The 11,176-nt window shown below is 42.3% G+C and overlaps 1 protein-coding gene across 1 annotated transcript in view; it reads left to right on the forward strand.

Moving 5' to 3' along the window:
- MTURN (maturin, neural progenitor differentiation regulator homolog) overlaps positions 1-10,725 on the forward strand; it is a 33,354-nt gene extending 22,629 nt beyond the window's left edge. The window contains exon 3 of the mRNA XM_020892475.2: positions 5,443-10,725. Coding sequence (XP_020748134.1) covers positions 5,443-5,553 — 111 coding nt within the window. The 3' untranslated portion in view covers positions 5,554-10,725. The remainder of the gene's footprint in view (positions 1-5,442) is intronic.
- Positions 10,726-11,176: the final 451 nt, after the last annotated feature.

Raw genomic sequence — 11,176 nt, forward strand, 5'->3', positions numbered from 1 at the left:
CTCTCTATAACGATGGGGGTACATGCATGCGTGCTAAGTTGGATCAGGTGTGTCTGACACTTTGCAACCCTACGGACTGTAGCCCACCAGGCTCCTCTGTCCGTGGGATTCTCTGGGCAAGAATACTGAAATGGGTTGCCATGCCTTCCTCCAAGGAATCTTCCCTACCCAGGGATCAAACACATGTCTCTCATGTCTCCTGCATTGGCAGTCAGGTTCTTTGCCACTAGCACTCCTTGGAAGCCCAAGGATAGGGATGTTGAGCTCTCAAATTAGCATCTGAATATTTCCTGCCAAAGAGAAGGGCCTCCCAGTGTGGCTGATGCTCTGGACCTATACCTATGTGCTTTGGATTCACACAGAAGATAAGGTGGGAAGCTGGGCAGAGGAGAGGGGAAGGGTTTCACGCTTGACTTGCTGGAACCCCTTCTACAAGCCAACCTAAGCTGAGGAGAGGGTGGGTAAGGGGTACCTACAGTTTGGGTCCATGTAAATTATGTAAAAGTATAATGGCAAAGGATAATCAATGACATGTCACTTTAGGACAAGATGGCCAGTATATAGATGCATGCCTCAGCTGCACTTTCTGTACCTGTGACAGCCATTGCTAACTGAACAGGATCTTCCCCACTGAGCCTCAGAATCGTCCTGAACCCAAGGTTCCAGGCAGCCAGTCGGATTTGTTAACTGAAAAGGAATCCAGTGACCATTCCTCTTTTAAGGAGCATCCCTTCAGTACAATGAGAAGTTACATTTCTTATTGAATTCATGAGTCTTCTTTTAGCATTTCAGTGACACTGAAGTTCTTGGTCAGAGCAGCAATATTTATGTTTTATCAGCTACTTCAATGGTACCGTTCATTTGATACTTTCACTTTGCTGTGTCATCCAGCAGCTCTTAAAACTGAACACCAAAATACTAGTCAACTATGTTCATGGTAACCAACCATCTTTTTTCCCTGCTTGGAGTCCAACTTTACCTTTTTTCCCACCCACTGAGGTACAGAAGGGAGACAGTGGTATGAGAAAGGGGCTTCTCCCTTCCCCCCAGCACACACTGTGGAGACAAGATGCGCCCTCCCCGCACTTCTCCACACTCAGCAGTATCTCTGAGACAGCTGCAGCCTTTTGAGCCCATGTCTGCAGCTGGCTGTGGTGCCTTGGCAGACCCCATGCATCATATGATCCGTGATGCCTGGCAGATGATTTTTGTCCCAAGTGTGTTCAGAGAGCTCTCTGAGACCTGTAAAGAGTTGTGGTCTGAGAACTTCAGGGTAAAGGTGTTACTTTGGTCAGGACTCAGCTTACCCTTTCCTCCTGGAAGTCTTTGAGAGGGAATGGCAAGGGGGAGGATGGCAGGGTGCTGGGAGGCAGTGCAGAGTCAATGGGACAGTCCATCTTACTTTGTCCTAATGCATTTAGTCTTTGTATCATAGGGCCATTCAGTGAAGTGGCCTGAAAATGGTTGATCCTTGCCTGAAAATGATTAATCAAGGGGCCACATGTGAGAAAGTTTCATCAAGGAGCTGAGTGTTGGCAGCCCTGGATCACAGACAAGGCCAAGATGCCCACAGCCATGGCTTCCTGCCGGCACCAGAGCATTCATCCATATTGAACTGACCCAGCAAGGGGCACTCACAGTTTCTAACCCAGGACCAGCCAGTGCATTAATAAAATGTTTACTGTGTATTTATTGTGAATTTCCTTGATAATTATAGAGCATTTGGAAAATACAGAAAGATCAAAAAGAAAAAAATTATCCATAATCACATTGCCTAAAAAACTACTCTTAAAATGTGGGTTTATTTCATTGAAGTCTTTTTTTCTTTGCATTTGTGTATAGTTAAAAAAAATTGTATCATAATGAAAATGTAATTTTCATCTTTTTATACACGAGAACATTTTTTAAAAATTATTTTTATTTTTGGCTGGGCTGGGTCTTCATTGCTGTGCATGGGCTTTCTCTAGTTGTGGTGTGTGGGCTTCTTATTGTGGTGGCTTCTTTTGTGGGACCTGGGCTCTAGAGTACAGGTGCAGTAAGTGTGACGTGTGGACTTATTTGCCCTGAGGTGTGCGGGATCTTCCCAGACAAGGGATTGAACCAATGTCCCCTGCATTGGCAGGTGGATTCTTAATCACTGGACCACCAGGGAAGTCCAGTACATTTTCTTGTATCATTAGATTATTCAAAAATATTACTTTAAGTGAATATATGATTCCATTTTATGGATGCACCATAGTTTATTTTAACCATTTTGTTGAATGTTTTAGTAGTTTCTGTGTTTTTACGTGTGTTATGAATAATAGCAGCATGCATTTTTATAGGAGAAAATATAGAGGGGAATAGATACTAACATCTTGATGGGATAGTCAGAACTGTTCATTGTATTGCTGCTGACAGCCCAGATATCTGTGTATGCATGAATATTATATGTGGGTGATATTAAAAGTAGAGACTCTAGACTCTGATAAAACCTACTGGCTGTGTGAGCACCAATCCATTGAGCAATTGACATTTCCATCAAATAAGTTTATGAAAATAATTATAAAGGTAATTGACGTCCATGAGATATCCATAGCTGCTGTACTGAGTCCTGTTAAGTGCTGTTGAATTTTTTTTATTGAAATATAATTTATTTAAAACATTTTGTTAGTTTCAGGTATGCAACATAGTGTAATGAGTCAATATTTTTATAATTATATTCCATTTAAGTTATTACATAACAGTAGCTATAATCCCCCATGCTATACAATATATTCTTGTTGCTTATTTACTTTATACATAGCTGTTTGTATCTTTGAATCCCCTACTCCTGTTTTGCCCCTTTCTCCTTTCCTCTCCCCACTGGTCACCACAAGTTTATTCTCTATCTATGAGTCTTTTTCTGTTTTGTTATATGCATTCATATGATTTTTTTAGATTCCACATATAAGTGATAACAGAGTATTTGTCTTTCTCTATCTGACTTATTTCACTAAGCATAATACTCTCTAGGTTTATCCATGTTGTTGCAAGTGGCAGAATTTCATTCTTTCTCATGGCTGAGGAATAACTCCAGTGTATGTGTGTGTTTGTGTTTGTGTATGTGTGCCTTGCGTCTTCTTTATCCAGTCATCTGTTGGTGGACATTTAGGTTACTTCCATATCTTGGCTGTTGTGAATAATGTGCTGTGTACATTGGAGTACATGTGTCTTTTTGAGTTAGTATTTTTTCTTCTTCAGATACATACCCAGGAGTGGAATTGCTGGGTCGTATGGTAGTTCTGTTTTTAGCTTTTTGAGGAACCTCCATCCTGTTTTCTATAGTGGCTGCACCAATTTACATTCCCACCAACAATGTAGTTCAGTTCAGTTCAGTTCAGTCGCTCAATCGTGTCTGACTCTTTGTGACCCCATGAATTGCGGCACACCAGACCTCCCTGTCTATCACCAACTCCCAGAGTTTACTCAAACTCATGTTCATCAAGTTGGTGATGCCATCCAGACATCTCATGCTCTGTCGCCCCCTTCTCCTCCTGCCCCCAATCCCTCCCAGCATCAGGGTCTTTTCCAATGAGTCAACTCTTTGCATGAGGTGGCCAAAGTATTGGAGTTTCAGCTTCAGCATCAGTCCTTCCAATGAACACCCAGGACTGATCTCCTTTAGGATGGACTGGTTGGATCTCCTTGCAGTCCACGGGACTCTCAAGAGTCTTCTCCAACACCACAGTTCAAAAGCATCAATTCTTCAGCACTCAGCTTTCTTCACAGTCCAACTCTCACATCCATACATGACCACTGGAAAAACCATAGCCTTGACTAAATGGACCTTTGTTGGCAAAGTAATGTCTGCTTTTTTTTTTTTTCTTTAAGGTATTATTTTATTTTATTTTTTTTTAATTTTTATTAGTTGGAGACTAATTACTTTACATCATTACAGTAGTTTTTGTTATACATTGAAATGAATTAGCCATGGATTTACATGTATTCCCCATCCCAATCCCCCCTCCCACCTCCCTCTCCACCCGATCCCTCTGGGTCTTCCCAGTGCACCAGGCCCGAGCACTTGTCTCATGTACCCAACCTGGGCTGGTTATCTGTTTCACCCTAGATAATATACATGTTTCAATGCTGTTCTCTTGAAACATCTCACCCTCGCCTTCTCCCAGAGTCTACAAGTCTGTTCTATACATCTGAGTCTCTTTTTCTGTTCTGCATATAGGGCCATCGTTACCATCTTTCTAAAGTCCATATATATGTGTTAGTATACTGTAATGGTCTTTATCTTTCTGGCTTACTTCGCTCTGTATAATGGGCTCCAGTTTCATCCATCTCATTAGAACTGATTCAAATGAATTCTTTTTAATGGCTGAGTAATATTCCATGGTGTATATGTACCACAGCTTCCTCATCCATTCGTCTGCTGATGGGCATCTGGGTTGCTTCCATGTCCTGGCTATTATAAACAGTGCTGCGATGAACATTGGGGTGCACGTGTCTCTTTCAGATCTGGTTTCCTTGGTGTGTATGCCCAGAAGTGGGATTGCTGGGTCATATGGCAGTTCTATTTCCAGCTTTTTAAGAAATCTCCACACTGTTTTCCATAGTGGCTGTACTAATTTGCATTCCCACCAACAGTGTAAGAGGGTTCCCTTTTCTCCACACCCTCTCCAGCATTTATTGCTTGTAGACTTTTGGATAGCAGCCATCCTGACTGGCGTGTAATGGTACCTCATTGTGGTTTTGATTTGCATTTCTCTGATAATGAGTGATGTTGAGCATCTTTTCATGTGTTTGTTAGCCATCTGTATGTCTTCCTTGGAGAAATGTCTGTTGAGTTCTTTGGCCCATTTTTTGATTGGGTCATTTATTTTTCTGGAGTTGAGCTGGAGGAGTTGCTTGTATATTTTTGAGATTAATCCTTTGTCTGTTGCTTCGTTTGCTATTATTTTCTCCCATTCTGAGGTAATGTCTGCTTTTTAATAGTCATATCATTTGCAAATATTTCTCCTATTCAGTAGGTTGTCTTTTTGTATTGTCAGTGGTTTCCTTTGCTGTGCAAAAGCTTTTATGCTCCATTAGGTCCCATTTGTTTACTTTTCCTTTTATTTCTTTTACTTTAGGAGATAGATCCAAAAAAAAAATTTGCTACAATTTATGTTAAAGAGTGTTATGCTTATGTTTCCTTGTAGGAGTTTTATGGTTTCTGGTCTTACATTTAGATCCTTACTTCATTTTGAGTTTATTTTTGTATATGATGTGAGAGAATGTTCTAATTTCATTCTTCTACGTGGAGCCGTCCAGTTTTCTCAGCATGACTTACTGAAGAGAGTGTCTTTTCTCCATTGTGCCTCCTTGCCTCCCTTGTCATCAGTGCTGTTGAGTCCGTATCAGCCGCCTCTGGTTGTCTTCCTGCCTTTTGGCCACGTGCACTCACAGCTGCTTCTCTTCTCTCCCCTGTAGTTACTGGGGCTTCCGGATGCAGATGATGACGCTTTTGAAGAGTACAGTGCAGACGTGGAAGAGGAGGAGCCAGAAGCGGACCACCCCCAGATGGGGGTCAGCCAGCAGTAGACTTCCAAGGGCTCCCGCCTGAGAAGGAGCGTGAGCCCCGTGTACCTAGGGTGGGGTCGAGAGCTCCTGGGTTAGCATTTTGCGTTAGCACTTCGAAACAGGACGTCTGACTCCCAGCATCCAAATTAATATGAAATACCTTCTTAATGACCACACAATATCTGGGATGAGCTTTGCTCAGAAGTGACCTGAATTTTACTCCCGTTTCAGTGGGTCTCTATGGAGTTGTCTTGGTAGCCTTTGCCAGTTTGAATTTAGAGTCCATTCTGTGGCTGACTGTTCTCTCTTGAGTTTATGTTGGAGAACTAACGTTTGCTGACTCGAATGTTGAGAACTCTGAATGTATTAAGGGTATGCGTTGAGTCATCACAGGTGACGTTATTGAGGGAAAGCATGGCAGAGAAGAAATGCAGTCTGCACTTTTAATGTACCTTTTAAGTGTGTGTAAGTGGAAGGTTTTGCTTATAAAGCATGAGTTTTAATATCTAGTCATTAAAACTGCCCAAGTGCGAATACACGGGCAGAAAAGGAGAATTACTTAATTTTGGATTAAGAGGGTAAGAGAGGCAAAGACGCCTTTGTTTAAGTGTTCTGCCATTACTGAGTTACCTGGATATAGAGCAACTGGTTCATGGTTAGGTAGAAACATTACTTGCATGTTCAATTATTTTAAAACATGCTGATTCCAAAGCCACATTTAAAGTGGAGAATATAAATGGGGTGACATAAATTATTGATTTCTTGAAAACGTTTATAAGCCACCCCCATATGAAATGAAACATTTACCTTCTCTCCTTATAACAAGATGGCAACTTATTAAATTATGAAAACATCCCGAATCCAAGTGCCACTTAAACTTTGAAGCCATAGATAAATTTAAAAGGAAAATAAAGCAGGATTAAAAAAAATTTTTTTAAATATGATGGAATCCTTTACTTCCTTAATTCATCTCTTATTCTTTCAAAAAAGTCAAGAAAAGGATCCCACTCTATAATTTATTTAAAAATTGTAATCAAGTGCTTTGAAGAACTCAACTGCAATGAAGTCATAAAGTGATATGAAGGTGGGACTTTCTAAATCATGGGTTAGCTTGGTTCAGTGGGGAAGTTTTAATGATCAAAATAGACAACTCACAGAAACAACTGTGATAATAACTGGAAACACTGCTGTCACCTTTTGGCCACAAACACTGAGTGGGGAAATTCTTTGCAATGCTAACATGGAATTATTTAGAACATTCATTTTTCTTAGACCCTTCTGCATCTCTGGTTTTAATAAAAGATGCGGACTGCCTCTTTTACAACACTTGACAAATCGTAACATCTGGGGTGGAACTGTTGTTAACATGCACACATGTGCCTGTTGGGTTGTCAAAGTTTTAGATTAAGAAAGCAGTGGTAGAGGCCACAGAGCTTATGGGAGTCTTGTATATCTTCCAGGCATGTCGGTGTAAACTTGATTATCTCAACATTTTCTGTTTAATTGATTGGTGCTGTGAGGAGCGCAGCTGCTCGTGGTTAAAATGGTGTCCTGCAATTTTAAGTCATTGGGTAAAATAATTTCGCGGTTTCCATCCGTGCTTCAGTGCCCACGTTTTGTCTTGATTTTTTTTTTCTTGGAAAGACATATTAAAGGTTAACTTGAAGTGAAATGAATTTCCTTCAGAGTAGCCTGTTAACAAAGCAAACCTTGAGGTTTCATCCAGCGGGGTAAGCAGACTCCATGCCTTGCTCTCATGCCCGTGTTCTGATTGGCTGTGTACCTGAGCACAGGTGATTGGAATTGCACCCCCCAGATCCATAAGCTCCATTTTCACACGGTAGGCCGAAAGGATGACTTCTGCCACCAAGATGAAGACGCTTGACTAGCTTGCTCCACTCAGAGGTAAATTGGAAATTTTGTAGTTCGATGCTTAAAAATCTAAATTTACATATGTTCGAAAATGGAATGGACATTAATATAAAATGTATTTTATGAAAAAAGTGTTTAGGCTTTGACCAGATGCATTTTGGTATTATTATGCGAATGTTCTCTGTTTATAAAAATTGAGCTGAGATAAACTCAGCCATTCCATGCCGGGGAGAAATCTGGTCTTAGTTCTGCCCCCAGGGGTTGGGGGGAACATCGCTGTGTGTTTCTTATTTTTGTGGCAAAACCCCAAAGAACTTTGCGAATCAGATTGTTTCCTCTAAAGCTTCGTTTTCTCTGATTGTGCATATCCGCTCCAGTGCACGCTGACACACGTGCACACATACACACACCCACCAGCGCTGTGGATTCTCTGTTTGGCACTAGAGCTTGCTCACTGTGGAGCCTCACCTGGCTGGTCAGGGACACAGGCAGCCTGTGGTTCTCATTATGAAAGTGGTTCCCTGGCTAGACTCACAAACACACAAACGCACTGACTGGAGAGACTCTGTGGCCCCACGGGAGGAGCGGAGACCCAGGAGTCAGGAGAGAGGCCTGGCTTTAGTCCTGACTCTGCCGGTGACCTTGGGCCAGTCACTTTACTCACCTAAAGCAGGTGGTGTTTGCCTTCCTGCTTGAAACACTGCCCTTCCTTAACTGTCTTATTGTGTGTGTGTATCAAGAGCTACAGTCAAGGAAACTCTTCAAGAAATGCAAAGGAAATACCTTATTATGAATCTTCTTTGTGTTGGTCTGAGTGTTCACAGCCTCTTAGCCCCGATGCTAAGGGGCTGATGAGATTCTTTTCCTTGGGTGAGAAGGTGAAGGAGGGCCCCCAGGAATGTGGAAAACACACTTATTCCAGTTGGCGTGCTTTGCTGTGGAAGGCAAGGGTTTTCCTGGTGCCCTGACAGACTGAGGCTTTGGCAGTAGAATATGTTTAACTTAACTGAGAAGGGGAATTCACATGAGGAATAGCTGGGAGAGAGTGAAAGATGAGTACTTTGTCGCCATGTCATCCAGGGAGAGAGAAAGAAGTAATAGGAAGTGACTGAGTGTGTATGCACAGTCATGTGTGTGAGTGTGGGTGGGTGTGTGAATAGGCGGATGGTTGGTTGATTATTGATCACTGTGGCCTAACTGTGAAGTCATGCCCGTGATAACATTACAAAACCTGGATCCCAGGTTTGAGTGAATCACAGAAACACTTTTCTGATGGTGATACAGTTACTTTCCCTGCCTAATAATCATACTGAAGAGACTTTGGGGAGTTGAAGAACAGATTCTGGAGGGAGGTGAGACCCCCTAGTATGCCTGTCATCACCCTGGAGACCCCAGTGTCCACCCAAGTCTTCCAGGCTCCCAGCAGCACATAGTGCTTTTCCCCCCATGCCTAGAACATGAAAAGTCTCTTATTTAGGAGTTCTCCTTGTGTCCTGGTGCCAGAATCAAGGTTTCCAGTGTCTGCAGGTGAAACCTCTCTCCTGCCACAGTCAGTGTCCACGTAGGAGCAGAAACCTTTCCCCAGCACAAGTATAGCTCTAAATACTGCTTCCGGTTCATGAGAGCACAAAGTGTTTGCACCCAGAGGAGCTGTGATGCTAGAGCATTGTCAGAATTTATATTTTAGAAATCTTGCATATTAAAATGTACAGGTGGGGAATCTGTGGTATGAATAGACCTGATTTCCCATGGTTTGAGTGAAGACACCTAAGAATAGGCAGGACTTAACCTGTGGTAGGAGGAGATGAGTGAGGTGTTCAATAGAATGACAGAGTTAGGGTCTGACTATTTAAATAAATAAAGCCAAGAGGCAGTTATTCTATAAAGTACAAGAGAACTATTTTCCTGGCTATCTCACCAGGGTCCTGCTTTCCTGAAAACGGACTGCTTGCCTGTTGAGAGGCAAGGCCTGAGTGAGGGGTGGCTTTGTGGCTTTAAAAATCCACCCCCACCCCAGCCAAGGAGACAGTGGATATCCTGCAAATTGGTGGAATTCTGTTCCTCATTAAACCACCAGCCTGAGAAGCCTGTATTTCCAAAGTGCTGTCAGATCTGAGAGGGGCCACTGATCACCTGGCAGGCAGGAGAACCAAAATTGACCTCGCTGTCAGCTGCAGAGAAGGGTCTGTATCAGAAGTGTCCCTGCTGGCCAGAGGGCAGAGCCCACCTCCTCCACCATGCTTCCGGATTGTAGAAAGAGCACAATTGAAACTCAAGTGGATCCCAGATCCAGCTTCCTTCTAGTGAGTGTTAACTTCAAAGAGATGCCATTGCCTGATGGTGTAGTCTTCAGAGTACCAGAGAAGCCTCAAATGTTTTGCATTAAAAATGAATCCTCTTCCATAAAGACACAATCAGTTATCTTGGTGATATTAGGTATGAGGTGAAAGGCTGAAGTCTTCTGGATTTTATGCAGACTAATTCTCAGACTTGCCAGAATGCCAGTAGCCACTGGTATCCGTGGCAACGTGGTGTCTGTGGTAAAATATATTGCTAAAGCTCATGTTCATTGGGCAGGTTGTTAATAAGATGTCTTTGATATCTGTACTCACATTTGGATTACAAAAACAGAGGACCCGTGAGCATTTCATGTTGTAGAAAGTCCATTTAAAGCATGGTATGGTTGAATAGGCACAAGTAGTTAAAAGCAGGTGCCAGGCCACACACAGATGAACATTTAGTTTGCTGAGAACTGTGCATTCAAGTTGTTCAGTACCACGGAGAAAGCTGACGGTCTGTTCTTTGTAAAAACTGCCTTTGCCTGTTTTTTCCTTTTGTTTTTGTTTCTTCAGATTCATTTTTTTACTTTAAATACCTTCTGATAACTAGGCAGATAAGATACAGAGCAGTGCTTTGTATCTCCTCAGCTTTTTAGAGGAGAGAGTAAACCGTCAGTTTTAGGGAAAACCTGAAACCATCTGTGAACAGTCTTCATTTGTGTAAGAGAGCAACGTTGAGCTAGCCGCATCAGAAGCAAAAGCAAGGAATGGTTTGGGGCTTTTGTTTTTTAGGTGAGAAATGTTTCATGCCGGGTGTGTATGCTTTCTTTGCCTTTATATTTCTTTTTGAAGAAATCTCTTGTAAATTACAGAACTGTGAAATGGGTTGCCAAAAACTGTTGCCCTTCGTTAGATGCTTCAGCAGTGTAAACCCCAAATTGAACCCTGTCTACACCTGCTCCTTCCTCACTCCCCTGCGGGTGAGGATCTCATCCAACGATGTAATTACCATACGCTTGCTATTAAAGAGCCTTCCAATCTCTGGTGACGTGTGCCTCTTGTTTACCGTCTCCACCACCTTTGGTCCTAAAGGACACCTTACTTGATCCGAAGGGGACGGGAACTGGGGATCATCAGCCAGCTCTGTGGTGCTGGTTGTTGGGGCCTGGCTGGGGTAGTAGTGGGCAAGTGAGGATGTGATTACAACAACCACTGATACGATTCAGATGTTAATAATTGATGTATTTGGAAACATTAATCTATTCTGATGCTGCAGCTGGTCTTTAGTAGTTTTCCACTTTTCCTTCGAACTTTAGATTTTTTTTTTTTTTGTCCTAATCAGGAATCCATTATGGCACCAATTAGAAACCTGCGGTCATTCTGTGATGACAGGACACTATTTCCCACTACTTTCCTCCCACTTGTTATTCAGAAACAGTGGCATTTAAAGAATAAATCTGGAAGTTGGTAATAAGTCCCGTTATTTAAGAGCA

The sequence above is a fragment of the Odocoileus virginianus genome, chromosome 1 (assembly GCF_023699985.2).
Source record: "Odocoileus virginianus isolate 20LAN1187 ecotype Illinois chromosome 1, Ovbor_1.2, whole genome shotgun sequence".
Taxonomy (NCBI): domain Eukaryota; kingdom Metazoa; phylum Chordata; class Mammalia; order Artiodactyla; family Cervidae; genus Odocoileus; species Odocoileus virginianus.